Source organism: Schistocerca piceifrons, chromosome X, assembly GCF_021461385.2.
Source record: "Schistocerca piceifrons isolate TAMUIC-IGC-003096 chromosome X, iqSchPice1.1, whole genome shotgun sequence".
In the NCBI taxonomy this organism is placed as follows: domain Eukaryota; kingdom Metazoa; phylum Arthropoda; class Insecta; order Orthoptera; family Acrididae; genus Schistocerca; species Schistocerca piceifrons.
Window position 1 is genome coordinate 803,747,635 of NC_060149.1, and position 23,860 is coordinate 803,771,494.

Here is a 23,860-nt window from a genome sequence, read left to right on the forward strand (position 1 = left end):
TGAAATATGCAACTATAAAACTCTTTGACAATCTACCCATGTAAATAAAATCTGAGAGATACAATAGAAGTGTTTTCAAATTTAGATTAAGGAGTCTTCTCCCGAAGAACTCCTATACAATAGAGGAATTATCAAGTGTAGTTAATTAGTTATTAAAAACTGAAAACTATAATGGCCTGCATGCAGTAATATAAATATTATTACTTTTTATTTAGTCATATACAGGTGTTCTATGTTTGTATTGTTGCCATGTCAACACCATAATGTTAATCAGGAATATGATATACGTAACAAGTGACTGACTAACTATAGAAGAATGGAAAGATTGGTCAAAGTTGACCCTAGCGAAGATCGGATTGGATTCTGAACAAATGTGGGCAATATTGTATCTTATTATCTTATCGTAGGAGTGAGATTCAAAGAAGACTAACCCTCATTTATAGTATTTGTAGATTTAGAGAAATCTTTTCACCATGTTGCCTAGACAACATTCTTTGAAAGTCTGAAGGCAGTAAGGACATAATGCACAGAGTTGAAAGGTTATTCATGACTTGTACAGAAACCATGTTATATGAATCAAAGGAGATGAAAGGGAAGCAGTAGTTGAGAAGGGATTGAGCCGGTGTGTACATTGAGTACGTAGTAAAGAGAAGGGAATTAAAGTTTAGGGAGAAGGAATGAAATATGTTTACTGATAACATTTTTCAGTATTTCCAAAACAGTAAAGGATTTGGAGATTTAAGAGAACAGAAAGAATAGTGTCTTGAAATGAAGTTCAAAAGAAGTAAAAGAAGGATAATGGAATGCAATAAAATAAATTCAGATGATGCAGGCGGAACTTTATTTGAAAATGAGACATTAAAAGTGTTATGTCCTAGCCAGTAATGCCACCCGAGCCCGCTGCCAAAAGGTTGGCAGCATCAAAGTCCGGACGCCGTCCGCATAAGCAGCGCCAGCGAGACAGCAAATCGCCGCAAGTCTGCGCGCGCCACCGCTGGCTTCTGGCTTCTTAAGCGCTGGAGTCGCGAGCGCTAGGACAGCTCTGTATTCGCCGCACAGTTGTATACTCGCCACCGAATTGTGTCCTTGCTAGTCAGTTGCGTGTTCATCGCAGCAGAGTTGTTGTTTGTCGTCAGCCGACGCTGACCTAGCCGCTCCGACTCGAACTAGACAGATTTCTGTAGACACGGAGTTCACTATTGTGTTTCTGTATCTTCGTCAATAAAGATAAGTACCGACTTTTATTTAATCAGAGTGTTTGGGTTTTCATCTTTCTGTTCACTGTTCCAGCGGACCGGTCGGCCCGCTATTAAAAGTGTGGCGGTGACTTCGTAAGCCGTTTCTACAGCGAATTGTTTGTCGCTACGAACACCGCCACAAAAAAAAAAGCAGTTGATGAGTTTCGCTATTTGGGCGGCAAAATACCTGACAATGCTGAAGTAGAGAAAATATAAAATGCCGACTGTCAACAGCAACAGAAGTGTTCCTAGAAATGAGAAATTTCCTAACTTCAGATACAAATTTAAATGTTTTTCTGATGTATTTATCTGGAGTGTAACTTTTACAGAAGTGAAATGACAACTATATACAGTTCAGACGAGACAACAGAAGCCCTGAAATGTGGTACTACAGAAGAATGCTTAAGATTAGATGGGTAAACTGGCCTGAAGAATGCTTAAGGTTCGATGGGTAAACTGGATAACTAACGAAAATATACTGAATTGAAATGGGAGGAAAATTTATGGCACGACTTGACTAAAAGAAAGGTAGGACACATGCTGGGGCATCAAGGAATTGTCGGGGTTTGGTAATGAAGGCAAATGCGAAAAGTAAAAATTGGATCAGGGTACTGGATTAGGAACTATGACACTGCAAAAAGTAGATGAATTTTATCGTTTGGGCTGCAGAATACCTGACGATGTCAGACGTAAAGACAAAATGAAATTGGGATGGCCAACAGTAAGACAAGCTTTTCTAAAAGAAGTTGACATTCAAAAGTGAAATGCAGGCAGTAAATAGTGCAGACAATAAGTGAATACAAACTTCTGATATATGATGCTATTAAGAATGCTGAAGATTAGATGGATGAGTTACATAACTAATAAAGAGATACTGAAAAAAAGAAAATTTATGGCACAACTGGAATCAATGAAGGGATTGGCTGATAAGAGACGTCCTGCTGCATCCTGAGGATATTCGATGAGGGAAATATGAGATGTAAAAATTGTAAAGGGAGGCCAAGGGTTGAAAACAGTAAGCAGGTTCAAGTGAATGTAGGCTGCAACTGTTATGGAGAAATGAAGTGCTTCCACAGGGCAGACTAGCCTGAAGAGCTGTGTCTAACCAGTCTTCAGATTGAAGACCACAGTAACAGGGAAGGGTACTGGGTGTATCCTTTTTGAGGGAATCAACCCAGTAGTTGGTGAAAATCATGGAAAACCTAACTGTGAATGGTCCAGTCGGGAACTGAACTCTTCTTATCCTGTGAAGGAAGTCTCAGCTGTACATTTAACTTAAGTGAAATACACAGAAATGGCTTAACATTATTGTATTATAGTGTAATTCCAGTCATAAATTAACTTAAAGCATTTAATTACGAGTTTTCACAAATCTATTCTTTAAGGGAGTAGAATGAGATGCCCGGCAGAAAGTACTTGATTCGGTCTTAAACTTCACTTCATCATCAACACTACATTTAACATGTATGTGTGCTCATGTATCCTATTCATTTCTGGACTAATATTAACACCATGGAAGTCTTTGTAGAGGTTATTTTTGGTACCAGTATTATATAAGGGATGCTGAAAAGAAATGCCTCTGAATTTTTTATGTAAAAACTTTTAAGATTTTCAAATTAAACAAATGTTATTAACATTCTATAGTGAGGTGACGAAAGTCAGGGATATCAATATGCATATATAGAAATGGCAGTAGTAGTGTCACACAATGTGTAAAAGGGCAGAGCAATGGTGGAGCTGTCACTTTTACTCATACGATTTATGTGAAAAGGTTCCCAATGTGATTACGGCCCCACGACAGGGATTAACAGAGTTTGAACATGGAATGGTACTTTGAGCTAGACGCATTGATCATTTGATTTCAAAAATTGTTAAGGAATTCAATATAGTGAGATCCACAGTGTCAATAGTGTGCTGAGAAACCACATTTCAGGCATTACCCCTCACCACGGACAATGCGCGGCCAATGATTTTCCCTTAATGACAGACTGCAGTGGCGTTTGCATGGAGTTAGCAGTGCTAACAGACAGATGAGTCCTGATCTCAGTTGGTAAGGGATGATGGTAGGGTTCGAGTGTGGTGCAGACACCATGAAGCCGTGGACCCATGTTGTCAACACGGCACTGTGCATGCTGGTGGTGGCTCCATAATGGTGTGAACCAATCATTGACTGGAAATGGTTATGTTCGGCTATTTGGAAACCATCTGCAGCTATTCATATACTTCATGTTCCCACACAAGAATGGAATTTTTATGGATGACAATGCACAATGTCACTGGGTCACAATTGTTTACGAGTTGTTTGAAGAATATTCTGGACAACTCGCAAGAATGATTTGGTCACCCAGATAACCTGACAAAAATCCAATTGAACATTTATGAAACATCAGTTCGTTCACAAAATCCTGCCCTGGAAACACATTCACAATTATGGATGGCTATAGAGACAGTATGGTTCAATATTTCTGCAGAGGCTTCCAACAACTTGCTGAATCCATGCCATGTCAAACTGCTGCACTATGACGGGCCAAAGGAGGTCTGACACAAGGTTAGGAGGTATCCCATGACTTTTAGGCACTTCAGCATAAATCTTTATTCTTCACGTCTACATATTTACAGCCCTCTATTATCACTATAAGGCTCCAAACTGTAATATGTAACATGGTAACATGTAATGTAGCTTTGTCAGTGACAGAGAAACAGCGTGCTGTAATCTAGTTTCAAACTTGAAGAGTTCATCCACACATGGAGCACCCCCTCCTTCAACATGACAATGCCACACCACAAACGACCTGCAACCTCTACAACAATCTGATGTCTTGGGTTCACTGTCATCAATCATCCTCTATACATTCTCGAAGTGGCCACACTCGATTTTTGTCTGTTTCCAAAACTTAAAGAACACCTTTGACGACTTCACTTTGATAGTGATGATGTGGTGCAAGCAGAGGTGAAGTTGTGGCTCCATCAACAAAATAAAAAATTCTACAGTGACCGTATCAACAAACTGGTCTCTCGTTCGGAGAAATGTGTTCATCATCAGGGTGACTATGTTGAGAAGTAAGTATGCAGACATGAAGAAGAAAGATGTAGAATGTTGATAATGTTTGTTTTATTGAAAATGCTTTATGTTTTTCACATAAAAATCTCTGAGGCATTACTTATCAGCACACCTTTGTAAGCATGCTTTGTGAAATTCCCTTTGTCATTACCAATGTTTCTCTCTTCACAAAAAATAGTGAGAACCATGGAAACAACACTGGGACCAAATCTGGAAAAGTTATTAAACTACAAGGAGATGAAATACAAATCTTGATATTTGCCGACAATATTGTAATCCTACCAGGGACAGCAAATAACTTGGAAGAGCAAATGAATGGGATGGATAGTGACTTGAAAAAGATAATAGGATGAGAATCAACTAACAGAAAAGGAGGGTAATGGAATGCAGTTGAATTAAATCAGGAAATGTTAAAGGGATTACATTAGGAAATGAGACACTAAAAGTAATTGACGAGTTTTACTCTTTGAGCAACAAAATAACTGATGATGGCCAAGCAGAAAGGAATAAAATTCAGACTGGCTACAGCAAGGAACTAATCAACATTCATTTTAGTGTTTAAGAAGCCTTTTCTGAAGGTATTTGTCTGGGGAGTAGCCTTATAAGGAAGTGAAACTTGGACAATATGCAGTTCAGACATGAAGAGAACAGACACTTTTGAAATGTAATGCTGTAATAGAAGAATGAGGAAGGTTAGATGTCCATATCATGTAACTAAGGAGAAGGTATTGAGAATTTATGGTGCAACTTGACTAAAAGAGAGGATCAGTTGAGAAGAGACATTCTGAGGCATCGAGGAACTGTCAATATGGTATTGGAGGAATTGTGTGTGGGTGTCTGAGGGGGGGGGGGGGGGGCGAAGAGGGTAAAAGTTGTAGAGGGAGGCCACGGAATGAATGCAGCACACAGGTTCAAATGGATACAGGTTGCAGTAGTTATTTGGTGATGAAGAGGCTTGTATGTGACAGACTAGTGTGTAGAGATGCATCAAACCAGTCTTTGGAGGATTTAAAGCCACAACAAACACAATATGCTTATGCGTGTGCCCACACACGCAAAAGGATGCCAATGAACATTTGTCCCAACAAAAGTTGTTCCCCAAAAAAAGATCTGTTGCCCCTAGCCTTCGAAACACCCTGTATATCTATACTAATGTAATTGCCAAAATACTTAATTTTTAACAAGCATTTGCAGAATGTTCTAGAATTTAAACTAGATTTAATTCTTATAACATGCATTTGTATTAAAATACTATCCCTGCAGCTTGAATTTCCCCAGAAATGATTCCATAGCTCATTTCTGAATGGAGACATGCAGAACAAACCAGTAGCTTAATTTTTAAATTGTTTATAGCAGTAACAAGTCTCCAATGTGTTTCATTAATTCTAGACAGCGGGTTTCCCAATTGAGTGTGTTATCTATCTGCAGTCCCACAAACTTAACACTTTCTACTTCTTGTATTTCATTATTTGAGAAAATTATTTTATAGCTTTTGAACTATGTGTACTGCGTATAGTCAAAATTCAATATTAATTCCTTTGTGCTGATCATCTCTTGATATTTTCAAGCATTTCATTAAGGGGTAAAGACTTACACAATTTGTTATTCCTATACTTGTATAATCTGCAGAAAGTACAAAATTGTACCTTCTATAACTGTAAGTGGATGATCATTTATGTATATCAGAAGCAATACAAGACCCACATTACTTTGTTTTATACTGTTGTTTGGAATGTATAATAGACTGTGGGAGTGCAGCATCAAAAGAAATAGCATTCCTATTGTTTACTGTAGCTAAAACCTTTGAAGGCCACTACAGTCATTGTTCTTTGTAGTGGACCATGATACATTCATCTTAGCTCTGAGGAAATCCAAAAATGAGTCCAAGAACTTTATTTTTTGGTGGAACAGGACGTACCTAATAGGAACTAATTTATAGTGAATCAGTTTATGAGCAAGGTAACAAAACCTGTCATTGTCACTCAAAATTTCCATCCTTTTCACTTACGAGATCCCAGAAACTGAACTTTCTTGTTGATTGTAAATGTTCTTGAACCTCTGTGGCTGCATACATTCGTCAGTGGTATTAGAAAGGCATCAGCTACTTCTGCACTTCACTTACATTTGTTGGTGGGACCAGATACTGCATCAGGTTTCATTGATGCTTATAAATTTCCACAAGAATACAAGAGCTCTATGAAGATTATTCGTCCATGTTATTAGTATCAGTGACTGCATCTTAAATTGTTTATAATTTAATCCATCTTCCATTAACAACTGAAAGCCCTCCACAATACAGAGGAATAGCATGTGAGTGGGCGGCAAATTGCCACAAAGAGTTTAGCTGGAAGCTCCCTTTTCACTATAGCTGATAACCCACACACCATTCCTCATATAATGCACTGATGTCTCTGGTATTGGGCCAATACCCTCCTAGCATGCTGCAATCATTGCTTGAGGTTCTGGACCAGTATGGGAGGTTTTAACAACTAATAAACTAGACAAGTTCCAACTGCCCACAGAGCTGAGCACAAACTCCAAACTGAAACCTTACAAAGTAATCATAGTGGACTAACCGATTCAGAAACTGTTTCTAATCCTAGAATGCTTTCTTACATATGGTTACAGTTTATGGGATTCATGAACTCACTGAATAACAGATGTTGGAGTTCTGAAAAATTCATCAGTTACAGCAAAAGCTTCTGCATGGTGTGAAAGCACGACTATGGGTGTGCAATTAGTGCAACACAATGATTAGACCCATCTTTTTCCGCAGATCATAACTTCTGATCATTACGCGACTACACTACTGCAACCTTTCTTCAGAGGACTAGCAACTAATGAAAATATCCACAGTTATTTTGTGCAGGACAATGCAAGAGCACACACCTCCCAGTGTGTATATGATAATTTTACAAGTTGTTTTTGATAAGACTTCTTTCCACGGCTTCTCCTACTTTGTCTAGTTGATTCTTGCTTAAGATCAAAACACCAACTGCCGGCCATAGTGCCACACAGTGATTGCAGCCTGCTTCGGCAGTGGGGGTTGAAACAATGTAGAGACCAAACATAGCTGGGAGGGGGGGGGTCCAAAATGGTATTAACGCTACATGGAAAGTACATACGAATTACTAATAACACTAACACAAGTAACACAATGGACACAACATATGTAAATATCTGCACGTTGTGCTGCACTGCTCAAGGGGAAATTGATTCTTAGTCATCCTGTACGGCAGCTGTAATGTTCTTCTGGGAAAGGTGACTTCCTACTGCACGAGTGCTGTTCGATTTTCAGGTTACAGACAGACTGTACTTCCCCCCCCCCCCTCCCCCCCCCCCCAGCACTTCTTTTCCTGCTCTCCTATGTGAATAGAGAAAACAACTTCGCTAAGCATGTGTTTATATAGTGGAGTTATCTTCAGTTTATTAAATGACTACTTATCTGCAGTTTTCAAGTAGGCATTAAATAAACTATGTTCCTGTGAGTTTAATTTACGGGTGTGATATTGTCAGTGGCCTATGTAGTGTTGGTGGGAAAGGGACTGGATTGGTAAATGTGGCATTTTGCTGCTGTCTATTGCTACAGCATACTTTAAAGTTGTGTAATTGTGTTGTTGTCACCTGGTGAGAATTAATGAATGACCAGAAAGATACTTCACTTCCCTTAACATTAATTGTGAGACTACACAAGTCTTTTCCATTCAGGAACTGCTGGCACTTTTACAGTAGGCGGTACTGAGTGGAGATACTTAACACACATCCACAGCATATCTTGCAAGGTGGGTGTTAATATGTTTGATGGAATATGACTGATCATGTTCAAGTCTGGAACAGTAATCTGCTGTAAAGCACTGATTGACTTAAGTTCAAATACCTGAAATTCTATAATACTTAAGTGACTTATTTATGTTACAGAGGGAGGCAATTTAAGCCTCTGGTCCTCTTCTGAAAGTTGAATATATATTGGCAGCATGTTACACTTGGAAAAGGCTCTTCAGTGTGGTAGACAGTCGACAGCTCCAGCTGTTGAGCTTTTTCATATAGTTGCTCACTTAACAACTGCAAATAAGAACTCAATAAACTGAAAATAACTCCACTATATAAACACAAGCTCAACGGAGTTAGTTTTTGTACCCACATAAGAAACTGAACAGGAAATGAAGTGGGGTATAGTCTGTCCATAAACCGAAAAGTGAACAGCACTTGCAGTAGGAGTAGTTGCCTTTCCCAGAAGAACACAACACATGTCTAAGAAGCAAAAGAAATTTCGTATTTAGCAGTGTAGGACAGTGTGCAGATATTTATGTAGATTCTGTCATATGCATTACTGTTATCAGTAACTCATATCTGCAATCCTTGTAGTGTCAACACATTTTACGCAAAATAAACACTCTCAGGGCATGTCTGCATACTGAATTGTGGTGTGGAAGGTCTGTATGATTGTGTGAAACATCCTGCAGTTGCTTCTTGTGATGCAGTACGGTAGATGGAGTGGGGAATCAGTTGTTCAACCTTCAGTTTGCAGACCTATAACGAAGGTGAGTGCATGAACACAATCTGGTTACCTACCTTCCCTTGTGCTTCTACCCCACGCATCTGCCCCCCCTCCATTCTGTTACATCCGCAAAACACAATTTATCCCTCAACAGAGCTTTACTGCACTTATATGTGGTACACATGTTTAATATCTGTTTTTAACCCACCTAATTTAAGAACAAACATTAATTTTAGCTATACTGTTAGAACAATATTTTTAATAATCTGCAATTTTTCCATTAACTGCAATGCCAAAACTATTAGTCCCAGAGAAAAAATGAATAGGACCTTTTTTTAACAGGAAATTTAATGTACTTTAATTCTGTGCTGGGAAACATTTTTGCTTTGAGCCACTGTTTTTGAGTCATTACAGGGAAACATAAAAAGTGACCTTTAAATGCCCAAACCCCACCAGTCAGGATTTTTAGTATGTTGTTCATGACACTCCCTCCCAGCATTGTACAAAAATTTGTGACTATGACCCCCCCCTTCCATTTTTTTCCCTTTGTTGACTGGACTATAATGGTGATGCCGGGACCACATATGTCCTTGGACTTTATTTCATTTCATTACAGATACATGTCATTCTCATGCATTTCAGTACCCTCCGGATATACAGTTGTAGCAATTTTCAAATACAGAGTGGTTCATCATTGCCAAAAGTTTTTAATTAAAAGATTCCCTGCAACTCTCATAATCCATGATTATATCAGGTGGCTGTGAGCTCTATAAGCAGGTCGACAGAAGTGTCCGATCCCACGCGTCGGCTTTGACCCGTGACGTAAGGGTGTTGTCGTGTGTGACGTCATGACGGCGCGGAGTTTGGCTTGAGTGTGGCTGTCTCCAGTTCTGTTTTATTTTATTTACTTTTCTGATCTGTTCGTTCTATCTCATGAGGTTTTTTTAAATTTAAAAACACTTATTACTTATTTTAATTATCTGTTTCCTCCAATTTCTGTTTTAGTTTATTATATTTATCTTTCTGATCTGTTCGTTCTATCCCATGAGATTTTTTTTTTAAAGACAAAAAACACTAATCAGCTACTGAAGCATCTTTATCTTCTACGGGTTGCAGGGGTTACGACCCCTGGGGAGGTGGGTGGGTATTCATGCATGGCTGTCTTTGCTTACACGTTGTAGCTACGCAAGGCGTCTAAATTTGTTTATATTTAGTTTGCCCCCCACCCAAAACACCCCATTTGCCGCGCTTGTCCCGTTAGTGTCATTAGGCTTCTTGTGGAAAGTGTGTGTGTGTGTTTTTGTTTCCGCCATATTTGTGACGTCATGGGTCAAAGCAGACGGGCGGGATCGGACGCTTCCATATTTCCCTATAAGCAATACCAAAGAATAGTCATACGTTTTCTGCTATGTCTATCAATTGTCATTTGTTTTATACAAAACATCTGAGGCAAACTTAGGTACTAGACTCAGCACTCTGTGGATTAACTCTATAGTGCAGATACACTAATAATACAGATATTATGGAACCATGGTGTACAACAGCTCTTGGTTTCTCACTTACTGCTATTAATTTCAACATAATGTGCATTATGGAGCCAAACATCAGTATTTTGTCCTACCGAAAATAATAAATACATGATAGTGAAGGCCTGGGTCACATATTAGGTAATGTAAATGTGCCGATATTACCACCAGCTCTCAAACAAGCATTTTAAGGAGAGAATAGTAATGATTATGAATCTTATTTGTTGTGTTAAAAAAGTAAGAGGGATTTTTACATCATGAAGACAAGATGAAACTTTTTCTACGTGTGTTTATAGAGCAGGCATTTACTCTGTAGCTCAAAGGCTGCAGAAGCTCTTACCATTTACCAAGAAACTGTCTAAACCTTACCTCAGTAAGACATTTTGAACTGTGTATGCAATATGGAACTCAGTATGCGGGAACTTGGACGGCACAGGAATGAAACGAGTATTCATACCACACATGAAAGCGATTTGAATATATGGAAAAATAAGTAAAAGGAATCTAGCACAAATTGCTTCGAAGATCTAAATATTTTGATATTTTCATCACTGTATATATTCAAGACCATTGTGGCTGCATTAGGAGTTGGCACAAAACTAGAGACCAATGAGATTGTTCATCCCCATAAAACAACAAACACAAAACAACTGTGGTGTATTTCACATAGACTTCAGATTTTTTAAAGAGATCCTAAACACTCCAGTATCAAGTTAATACAAGCTTTGCAAGGAGACTTAAAAAACCTCAAAACTGAGATGATGTTCCCCGCAGCCCTACAAAAGTTTCTTATAGAAGAAGAATTCTATAGCATGGATGGGTACATGAGTAAACAGTGAACAAAAATTCATCGTGTGAATAGTAAATTTTATTACCACATTACGAGAAACTGGCATTAGAAATTAGTGTTAGAAAGTAAATAAGAATTATGACCACTCGTGTACAATATAAGATACTATTATGTCACAAAATTGTATTGTTTCAACTCTGGTATTGTAAGTTATTATGTAATGCTCATAGCTATGCATTATGTAACATTGTTTATATAATATACTGTGCAAGCAATTATATATATTTACTAGGTATGCTATTATATGTATATATTTTCTTGACTGTAAGCCTAATGACATGCCCTAAGTCACAAGCACATAGTGTAAAAAAGGTAATTTATTGAGGGGGGAGGGGGGAATTTCACAAACACAAATCACCTTTCCACATGCCCTAAGTCACAAGCACATAGTGTACAAAAGGTAATTTATTGAGGGGGGTGGGGGGGTGGGGGGAATTCACAAACACAAATCACCTTTCCACGCCACTATATATTCCTAAAGTAACGTATGATGTTAGCTGATTTTTAGAAATGCAATAGGAACAGTATGAACAGAATAGGTGGGAAGGACGGCCGGAGGGGGCAGGAGGTATCCACATTCCAGCCTGTCATTCAGTTTTAAGATTTCTGTCATTTTGTTAAATCACTATATGAGTATGCCAGTAATTCATTTAACATGGATACAGACAATTTCTTCTCAACATCCTTCTCTAATGTCAAAGTCTTTGTGTTTTTTTTTTCCACAAAGATAATTACGTTTTGTTAAATCCTATGCACAACTACAGCTGTGAGATTTGTTTCATGATGGGGTCTTCAAAACAAACTGAACAAATATGGAGTTGAAAAATTTGGTCTCCAAAGGGAAAAACACGTGTTAAGGTAGTACAGGAAACTTGAAGTTAATCACTTTAAAACTCGAACTATATACAGTCTCTGTATAATCTCAGGCTGTGAGCAGCGCAACCATTCAATCTTTCAGCCAGCAACTGAACAAAATTGACTAGCATAACACTGCCTGTGGACCATAACGTTTAATTAAACTACAACCATATTTACAAAATATTTATTGAGTGATAATCGTGCAATGCAGTTAGGGTAATGTTTACTATATTATCTTTTAGTCATCATAATTTCATTTACTTATTAGACAGAGAAATTTCAGGTTACATTTGAAAATATATTTTATGGCCTTAAGACTTTTAAAAACGTTACAATGTCACTGGCAAAGATAGGTTAATAAATGATGCTATCATGAAGAGTGCACAACATTCTGATTTAGTGTTATGCTTTGAACATGAATTACCAATTCAAACTGCATTTTTTGATAATCCTTCTGAACCAGCTATATAAAACTATGCTTTAGGCCTACAATCATTTACTTGCAACTAAAGCTTACAAAAAAATACTGCCTAGGCAAACAGTTTACTGATTTACCTTTTAGTGGGTTTTTTCCCTGGTATACTCAAGTTGACACAGTTAAAAATAAAAGGCAGTCATCTTTTGTTGTAATGCACTCAAATATAGAATGAACAATAAGAAAGTTTTGTGGAACACAGGATAGAAAACAGTTATGTCAATGAAATTTTAAAGTAGATACTAGCTGTTAGCAAAAGTGGGCTTCAAAGATTTTTCGAAAGCACACACAATCCTGATATTGTTTTCAGATCATCTATTGTTCAGGGAATATTTGTTAGTGAGAGATCCGTAAAACATGATTTAATTGAATCACTAACTAGAATTAAACTAACGAATAATCTCAGACATATGATGGAGTTTAAAGGATTAATTTGGCACGTCTCACTGATAATTTGTATTTTGTTACGATCTGTTATGTCAACACTGTACTATAGGTGGAGGGCGGGGGAGGACAACAAATGAACGTGTTTCAATTTTCTTTGCCTCTACAAATATTGTCTTACCTTGAAACTGGTGGAGTGTATGAGAAAGACAGGAATCTGTTCCAGAACGGATCATTTGGCGATATATTCTCCGGTCCAACAAAACGCTGCAAATATTCGTTTGTCGTTATATCACCGTGTCTGCTTGACGAAGTTCCCATTTTATTGGGTTTTCAGGCAAATGTTAGCACTGAGTTTTTCACTGAATATTTCACTTGAACCTTGGTTTCTTGCGACGAAGCGTCACAGCCAACCAAACATTCACCTCCTCCGACGGCGAATGTTGCCACATATCAACAATAATGAAAAGTTCAATGCTAGCGTTAACTAACACATTCTTTTCAACTAAACTTCTTACACAGCCCTACGAAACGTCACCGGCCGACACAAATTTGTACGACTTCGATGCTCGACGGCATTTCATTGAGAAAACGCGTGTCTGACGGGAACCAACAGTAAAACTCAACTAATAAAATTTCTTTCTAACCCACAACATCCACAATATATACAAAAAAGGCACTTCTACCTATGTACACACTGGTTTAATTTAAACGCTTGTCATCTGTTCCGGGCAAGCCTTGGAAACGCGTCAGTCATCTTTGCCGACGTAGACTAGCTGGACAGAGACGTACAATACTCGCCACATGTTGCCACGCACGTAGGTAGGAGGCTGTGGTCGATGGGGAGAAGTGTATACGATCAATTTATGTAATGATGATTGTTAATACAGGTTTTGTAGTTCTACGGTTGCGTAAAGCAAAAACGTCGATGGAAGCACATTTTGACTGCATGGATCATATCTTACAAAAGTAAAATTAGGTAAACGTCACGTCTACAACGAGATCATTTTATGCGAAACACAAACATGAATTACATGAATTGGAAATATCTGTAGATGGGACAAGAAAGCGACTGGTACCTGCCTAGAAGAAGCATTCCGTCATTCGTCGGTTGCGATTTAGGGAAACTAATGGGAACCTATGTCAGAGTGGCCGGACGTGGATTTAAATGGTGCGTCTCGCTAATACGAGTCCAATTCTATCGTATTAAACACTGTTATATTTCGATCGTATGACCGTAAAGGGACTGTGGCAAAATAGGCCCATGCCAAGAACGTAGGCACAGAGAGGGTGCAAATACTGACAAAGAAGACGATATAAGAATTAACCGTAAGATTTAGGCCTACGTGATTCTGCCTGTGCGAAGATGCCCTACACTCGGCCTGAGACTGTAAAAGTACGCTGTTATAATAGTGTCATTCAGTGCAAGTAGCATCACAAAGAAATGACTCCTACTGTCTACTGAATAGGGGTCACATGGGCTCCGTGTCAACAGTGCGCTCGATGTATACTGTATAGAGTTGCCGCATACACAGCTAGCTCATGTTCAACACTGGATATTTTGCTGCTGATTCGCTGCGGTGTGCTTGGTTTCAAAGGTTAGCCATCGGCCGCTGAAGCAGTTGTGTTATTTGTCCGAAGCCTTTCGATCTAATCCGATATCTGGCAACCGGCTACAAGAGTGAAAAACTTTTTAAGTTTGAGTGATTCAAAGTATTTGATAGAATACCGGCAGAGAGTAAAACTTGAAACAGATCTGACACACACCGTAACACACCATTTAATTTAACTTTAATTTCCAATCGAGAACGCTTTAAATAAGAGCTCTGCATCTTATTTCGAAAAATATGCATCAGATTTTGGTCTCAAATATAGCAGAAATACCGGCACAGCTGAGCTGGTTAACGAAATTGTGGCTTTCTAATTTCGGTAGAATTGGCTAATGAAAAGCAACGACACAACTTCCCATCTGGATATCTTAAAAGTCCCCCCCCCCCCTCTCCCCCTCAAAGCTTGGGTTGCGAGATAATTATTTAAACATCGAAGGACCTTTGAGGACAGTTACGCCAATTCTAGGGTCTTGTAATCTTCCCCTCCTTCCTTCTTCCATCCATTCTCCACATTGAACAATGCTCAGTCCAAGTAATTAATAAGCCAAGTCTTTTATGAAGATCTGAGAGGAGCGAAGATTACAATAAACTTTCAAGTTTACTTAGCTTGTCATGTTGAGATGGCTCCAGTTCTTCTTATCTAGGGGACTGATCCATGAAGCTGAAAATCTAACATCAGGTCCTCACGGTTGGTTTGAACTAAATAACTGGAAGATTGTTGTTGCAAATTTTTTTATGTAAATATATTTTCCACTGATTGTCTCGCATTTAGTATATCATACAATATTTTGATTTTTCACATTAACAAAGCTGAAATTACATTGTTCGCACCTATTATACAAAAATTCGTCCGAACACATCACAGGCAAACTTACGACTCCCTCACTCTGCGCAAATAACAATATCCCAAATGACTTACAATTTTCTTAACAAATGAATTCCTACTAGTTTTCGTTACATTATTAATTTCGATTATTATCTCATAAATAAATCCAGAGATAAGCATAGTAAACAGTACAGGATTGCGTAATTAATAGTAGAAACTGTAAGTGTGCAAATAATTCGTAATTTCAAATGTTTATAAAAAAATAATTTTAACTGTACATTCAGAGCTAGTATTTATCAATTATAACATCGAAACTAAAATATTTTATAAAGTAATTCCTTTTCATAAATTTTAGCTTGAAATACTGTGTATAAAATTATATCAAAGTTTTCAAAAAGGAACTGAAATAATATTGATCTGACCAAAAGTCGAAAAATAATACTGGTATCGACAACTACTGTTGAGGGAAAGTAATGCTAGAGGAGGGTGTCCCGTTTAAAGTCTGCACTTGCTAACTCAGTTTCAGCAAATTAAAGAGGTGATTAAACACTACATAAGGCTGAATACAGGTGACACAGACTATCCTGTCGATAGAACACTACATATCTGCTAAATTGGACTTGAATGACATAACCAACCAGTTTGCTTTCTCAAAGCAAGGAAATGGAATGCAAAATTGGAATAAAAACAGAGCTATTGGAAAAGAATGTGTTCTCAAACTTAATGAGACCTCATTTTCTGTTGTATGTCAAATCAAATACCTTTCAGCAGTCTAATTTTCAAACTTATTTTATTTGGCTACCAGTTTCGGCGATTTACTACGCCATCTTCAGGTCCCTGTCCGACATGTAGGAAGATCCAACCTCGGTTCCGGTCAAAAGGGCAGCCAGCATTTAAATACTGGTATCTGTAGATTTCTGTTTGCTCCAATGACCACTTCAACCATCCAGGCAAAGTGATCACAGTGGGATAGTCAGCCACCGACTATTTTTACACTGATAGTGGATATCTGTTACTCTTCCGTAGAATATGTATGCTCAGTTTGTTATTGATCATCTAAAGGCGAAGAAGTGGACATTGCCCACAACTAGACTCGCAAGCCAGTGACAGGCTGTTCAAAGAGCAGTCCAACCAACAGTCTGCGAGTTTGAAGAGAAGTGCAATGGAACCTTAAAGTGTCCTTCTGTTGCAGTTACAACTACCTTCAGGTCGAAGATTGAAATAACTTCCTGTTACAATCACAGGAATTAACTATATCACCTAAAACAGTAACACTACATTTGAGCAAAGATTCCTAGCATCCAGTGACAGATGACAATTAAGGAAACTTACTATCTGCTTCCAACTAAAACTGGATCACATAGAAATCTTCCTTAAGACCAAGGACATGAATGGGCAACACCAAAAGCAACGTAGCGTTGTCGGTTCCAACATCTAGAGCGGATCTCAAGATGCCAGTATACATACAAGTGCTCTGCCGAAAAGACGAGTATTCTATGTCGGTAAAATTGTCGTCTTCCATTGTGTACTGTGTGATAAGACGTGTTAAGACTTCTGTGTACGATCAAACAATTTGTCAAGTTTTACTATGTTTGCAACATTTAACCGTGTAAGTCTTGTTTGATGTGTTTGTCAAACATAGACTGTGTTAGATAGAAATTTTGATTGATAGAAAATCTGAGATGACGGTGTATGTTGTTTGTGTTGATGTTTCGGCACATACTTTTAGTGAAAAATGGTGTTATTACATTTTATCTCACTGTATCACGAGTTTCCACACCTTTAGAACACATGATCAAGTGTAACACCGAAACAGCACTGGCAGTTACCAAAATGGTGGAGTTGCCGCGTCTTTCCTAGCCATACATTACGCAGGAAGAGGTTAAGAAGAAAAACAAAATTGTAAGCACAACATACGTGCGGGAGTACAATAAAATAAAAAAATCGATGTTCTCCGGTTCTTTCACGGACAATGTAGGCTATATATTCCAACGTTGTAGTATTTTAATGAACTGTCATTTGAGGACCAAGTAGAAGAAAATAAATTTTCGCATACTTGTCCCTTGTTTTTCAAAGTGAGAACGCAGTAACCCCAAATGTGTTATTAAAAGTTTCACTGTTCATTCGCAGAAAGTTGATATAATGATCAGATTTAGAGAGCGATATTTCCTTGAAGAGGTTTTGTGTGTGTATTCCTATGTTGTTTTAAACCATTCTCTGGACCAATGTCTTGTTTTCTTCTCCTTCTTTGAGCACGGTGAAAGAGTCAGTGTTAGAGGCGTTTTATCTGCGTTTGTAGACATTCCCAATTAGAGTCAAAATACAGCGTACATGAACGTGTACTCCAAAAGTGAGGTTAAACTGACAAACTTTCGTGGTATCTGCAAGAGCTTGTTTGACAAATCAGCAGCTTGATAAGAGCGAATTTAGCAAACAAGTTTGATTGTTTACGTGGGCCGGTAAGGACCCCAAGTACGATCGAATAAGTTGTTAACTTTACTAGGTTTGTCAAAAATTTGACCATTTATGCCACTGTTTGACGAGTATGTCAAACATAGACGGTTTGACGTGCCTGAGAGAAATTTTGATTGACGGAAAATTTGACAAGATGGCGTATTAGTGAAAAGGAATTTTATCACAATTTATCTCACTGTATCATGAACTTAAACAACTATGGAAACTCCAGTCAAGGATAAAAATAAAAACAGCACTGGCAATTATGAGAATCGTAGAGGTGTCGCACCTTTTTCAGCCATATATTAGGCAGGAAGAGGTCAAGAAGTAAATCAATATTCTATGCACACAATACAAGCGTGAGTTCAAAAAAAAAAAAAAAAAAATTCTGCGGTTCTTCCACAGGCTGTGTAGGCTGTGTGTTTCCACATTGTGGTACCGGTATTTTAATGAACTGACACTGAAGGACCAAGTAGAAGGAAAAAATTTAAAACATTTGTGTCTTGGTTGTTGATGAGTCTTCCGGGATGTGTGGCCGTGGGTGAAGAAAATTTTCGATTTCTAACGTTTCGTCCAGTGCTGTGCTGGACATCTTTGGAGGTGCTCCTGGCGACACTGAGTCTCGCCGACTGAACAGCCGGACGTCGGAGAGCGACATAAATACAGTGTAAAGTGGGCGCCGTCGAATTTACACATGATAAGCGTCGTTAATCTTTGTCAGATATAAAACTGAACTATCGATCGTCGCCTGTCAGGGATAAAAACTTATCTACTGATTCTGCGGAGCCACTGTCCACATATAATTGAGTTTCATAGTTTCTTATTTCTGTTAAAATTATCACTAGGCTTACATATTTCGATGGCCTCTCTATGTAGTCGTGGATAATAATTTGTCATAGAAAACAGTGTGAACCAAAAAGTTTTTCACTCATGGCCATACAGCCCGGAAGACTCATCAACAACTATGACATCCAGTCGCGAAAGCTTTCATTTTAGGATTTGTGTTTTCCTTTCCAACTAGAGTGTGAAGTCACTCTAAACAACTTATTAAACGTTTCTTTGTCCATGTGGTTAAAGCTGATATAACCATCAGGTTCTGGGAGTAGCATTTCCTTTTACAGGTTTTCATGTGTGTATTTTAAATCATTCCCTGGACCAGAGTCTTGTTCTCTTCTTTTTCTTGTAACAGGGAAAGCTTTGGGAGGGTGTAAATGAGAGGATCTCCGATGGAGGTGGGTGGAGGTGCAGACAATGTAGACAGTCACTCTGTTGCCAAAACTCTTTATTAACAACCATACGCAGAGCAGCGCATCTGAAACAGACAGACAATTGGCATGGGAGATGTCCCTCGGGTGCAAGAACGCCGGCACAGAGGGGAAGCAACGTGGGACACCACGACGGGCAGCAATAAGGCAGCTGGTAGCTGGGGAGCCCAGCAGAGCTACCCAGGTGATGAACAGGCTGGAGAGCGGCAGAGGGTGATGACGGTCACCCAGTGGACAGAGCTGGCTGGAACTTGCTGCACGGTGCAGACCATGAGGTGGTGGCAGATTACTGGCCATCTGAGCTCAGGCCGTCAGGCAGCAGTTATAGTTCACAGCCAGGAGGCGACGGCTGTGGGTATGCCATAAGTTGGATGATGACTGGCATGGGCTGTGTGCCACAGTATAGTCCAGCTGTTCTATGATGACGAGATGGACCTGGGGGTTTAAATACTGCTGCCCAGGGCTGAGTTTGTGGAATAGTTGTGTTTCTATGTCATTTTCAAACCTCTGGACCCGTTGGTCAATGACCAGGATCCTGCTGTTTTATGTGGTAGTGCGTCAAGCTGCACAATCTTCCCGAAGGCTGACCCATTCCTAGGCTGTTGGTACGTGGGTGCAGCTCTATGGAAGTCGTGGCTTCTGCCGAATCGCCGTATCGGCAGTGGCTCTGTCTCACTGGCAGGCTACGGCTGTCACCTGATTACGGTTCTGATGGGCTCTCCATGCCACTGAAGTTCCATGTCACTACATTTCCTCTCTCCTTAGATTAATTTGGACCACTGATTACTACTTAAGAGTGCGACAGCAACAGAAACACTGATTTATCCATCATCCTTTCTGCACTGAAAAGCCAAAGAAACTGGTACACTTGCCAAATATCGCATAGGGCCCTCGCGAACACGCATAAATGCCGCAACTCGACGTGGTATGGACTCGATTAATGTCTGAAGTAGTGCTGGAGGGAAATGACACCATGAACCCTGCAGCACTGTCCATAAATCAGTAAGAGTACGAGGGGGAGGCAATCTATTCTGAACAGCACGTTGCAAGGCATCCCAGATATGCTCAATAATGTTCATGTCTGGGGAATTTGGCGGCCAGCGGAAGTGTAAGCACTTCCACTGACCACCAAACTCGCAAGACATAAACATTATTGAGCATGTCTGGGATGCCTTGCAGAAGAGGTGTTCCTGGAGCCACTCTGCAGCATTTCTGGACGTATGGGGTGTCTCATTGCCCTGCTGGAATTGCCCAAGTCCGTCGGAATGCACAATAGACATGAACAGATGCGGGAGATCAGACAGGATGCTTATGTACGTGTCACCTGTCACAGTCATATCTAGACGTATCAGGGATCCCATATCACTCCAACTGCACACGCCCCACACCATTACAGAGCCTCCACCAGCTTGAACAGCCCCCTGCTGACATACACGCTCCATGGATTCATGAGGTTGTCTCCATATCCGTACACGTCCATCCGATCGATGCAATCTGAAACGAGACTCGTCCGACCAGGCAACATGTTTCCAGTCATCAACAGTCCAATGTCAGTGTTGACGAGCCCAGACAAGGCGTAAAACTTTGTATCGCATAGCCATCAAGGGTACACGAGCGAGCCTTCGACTCCGAAAGCCCAAATCGATGATGTTTCGTTGAATGGTTCGTACGCTGACACTTGCTGATGGTTCACCATTGAAATCGGCAGCAATTTGCGGAAGGGTTGCACTTCTGTCACGTTGAACGATTCTCTTCAGTCTTCGTTGGTCGCGTTCTTGCTGGATCTTTTTTCGACCGCAGCGATGTTGCAGATCTGATGTTTTAACGGTTTCCGGATATTCACGGTACACTCGTGAAATGGTCGTATGGGAAATTTCCCACTTCATCGCTACCTCGGAGATGGTGTCTCCCATCGCTCATGCGCCGACTATAACACCACGTTCGAACTCACTTAAATTTTGATAACCTGCAATTGTAGCAGCAGTAGCCAGTCTAACAACTGCGCCAGACACTTGTCTTTTATAGGCCTTGCCGACCGCAGATCCGTATTCTGCCTGTTCACATATCTCTGTATCTGAACACGCATGCCTATACCAGTTTCTATGGCGCTTCAATGTACGTTTTATATTATAGTCTACAAATTCAGAGTGAACACATTTTGCTTAACTTTTCCACTTTACGTGTCCTTCACGTGACCCTTTTTATATCACACTGTATACACCATCTCACTCTTGGGATGCTCGAGCACTGAGTTTCTTTGTCCCTTGTTTTGTTTTCATTAGTTTGCTTCACTCATTGTGGTTGAGTCACTAGTGCCTACTCGACTACTACGAATTCGGGCAACTCTACTTCTGTGGTGGCAGTACACAACACTGATTTTCGTCAGACTTATGCAGGCAGCTAATGTGTTAGTTTCTATAGTGGTGAGTCGGTGGAGGTGTTGGTCCCGTTATTTTTTTTCACATGATCAAGCAGGTGTTACACCTTCAAGCGACCATTTTGTGCTGCTACCATCTGACCCAGGAAAGGAAGAGAGATCGAGCCTATTGTGTCATTTAAATAAGTTAGTTTTTCCCTGTGAAGGATCTCGAAGATACGTCTAGCATGTAGATTAGTGAGTAGTTGGTGTTTAGTGTTGTGGTTCCGATGACGGTGACATGTAAGCGGAAAGAAGGTGCTGAGCTGTCGCTCTGTATGCCATTTACCAACAATCACAACACCTGCAGTTCTGTTCGCTGTGCGCCACCGAAATGATTTCGCTTGCAACAGGTGCAAACGACAACTACTGGATTTGGTACTGAGAATAGTCGATGTGACCCTATCTTTTGAAATAATTCGGTTTCACTTGTGATTACCTCCCTGGGGTACTCGGTCGCAGGGTACTCAGAGTACTGGCCATTAAAATTGCTACACCAAGAAGAAATGCAGATGATAAACGGGTATTCATTGGACAAATATATTATACTAGAGCTGACACGTGATTACATTTTCACGCAATTTGGGTGCATAGATTCTGAGAAATCAGTACCCAGAACAACCACGTCTGGCCGTAATAACGGCCTTGATACGCCTGGGCATTGAGTCAAACAGAGCTTGAATGGCGTGTACAGGTACAGCTGTCCATGCAGCTTCAACACGATATCACAGTACATCAAGAGTAGTGACTGCCGTATTGTGACGAGCCAGTTGCTCGTCCACCATTGACCAGACGTTTGGTGAGAGATCTGGAGAATGTGCTGGCCAAGGCAGCAGTCGAACATTTTCTGTATCCAGAAAGGCCCGTACAGGACCTGCAACTTGCATTATTCTGCTGAAATGTAGGGTTTAGCAGGGATCGAAAGAAGGGTAAAGTCACGGGTCATGTAACGTCCACTGTTCGAAGTGCCGTCAGTGCGAACAAGAGGTGACCGAGACGTGTAACCGATGGCACCCCATACCATCACGTCGGGTGATACGCCAGTATGGCGATGACGAATACACGCTTCCAATGTGGGTTCACCACGATGTCGCCAAACACGGATACGACCATCATGATGCTGTAAACAGAACCTGGATTCATCCGAAAAAATGACGTTTTGCCATTCGTGCACCCAGGTTCGTCGTTGAGTACACCATCGCAGGTGCTCCTGTCTGTGATGCAGCGTCAAGGGTAACCGCAGCCATGGTCTCCGAGCTGATAGTCCATGTTGCTGCAAACGTTGTCGAACTGTTCGTGCAGATGGTTGTTGTCTTGAAAACGTCCCCATCTGTTGACTCAGGGATCGAGACGTGGCATACGATTCGTTACAGCCATGCGGATAAGATGCCTGTCATTTCGACTGCTAGTGATACGAGGCCGTTGGGATCCAGCACGGCGTTCCGTATTACTCTCCTGTACCCACCGATTCCATACTCTGCTAACAGTCATTGGATCTCGACCAACGCGAGCGGCAATGTCGCGATACGATAAACCGCAATCGCGATAGGCTACAATCCGATCTTTATCAAAGTCGGAAACGTAATGGTACGCATTTCTCCTCCTTACACGAGGCATCACAACAACGTTTCACCAGGCAACGCCGGTCAACTGCTGTTTGTGTATGAGAAATCGGTTGGAAACTTTCCCCATGTCAGCACGTTGTAGGTGTCGCCACCGGCGCCAACCTTGTGTGAATGCTCTGAAAAGCTAATCATTAGCATATCACAGCATCTTCTTCCTGTCGGTTAAATTTCGCGTCTGTAGCACGTCATCTTCGTGGTGTAGCAATTAAAAAAAAAAAAAAAAAAAAAGGATTCAAATGGCTCTGAGCACTGTGGGACTTAACATCTATGGTCATCAGTCCCCTAGAACTTAGAACTACTTAAACCTAACTAACCTATGGACATCACACAACACCCAGTCATCACGTGTAGCAATTTTAATGGCTAGTAGTGTAGAATGTATTGCATGACTCAGGGACAATGCGTATTCGTTTTGTGGGGGAGACAGTGACTTGCCCGGTTTGGCGCTTCAGTAATTCTACAGTGGAGAGCAGTAGTTCCTCAAATCCTCCATCATTTTTAATGACTAAATTAACATAGAGAACATCCGTTGTAAGAACCTTTAACCTCACAGTTAAACGCCGTAGTGTTTTATACATACACACGCTCATTCTCATTGACTGCGAACCTGCTTCCTGTTGCAAATCTACACAACTATACTGTTCAGTCACATTTATGTGATCACCAGTCAGAAGCCTCAATAATCACCTTTTGCAGTGCGGGCTGCTGCGAGACATGCAGGAAGAGAGACAGTTCGGTTCTCGAAGGTAGCGACAGGGCTGTGGAGCCCTCCCA

At 40.3% G+C, this 23,860-nt stretch overlaps 1 protein-coding gene across 2 annotated transcripts in view; it reads right to left on the reverse strand.

Annotated features, from left to right (window-relative positions):
- LOC124722059 (dymeclin) overlaps positions 1–13,651 on the reverse strand; it is a 163,913-nt gene extending 150,262 nt beyond the window's left edge. For both annotated transcript variants that reach the window (XM_047247255.1, XM_047247254.1), the window contains exon 1: positions 13,072–13,651. In XM_047247255.1, coding sequence (XP_047103211.1) covers positions 13,072–13,211 — 140 coding nt within the window. In that variant the 5' untranslated portion in view covers positions 13,212–13,651. The remainder of the gene's footprint in view (positions 1–13,071) is intronic.
- Between the last annotated feature and the right edge of the window lie 10,209 nt (positions 13,652–23,860).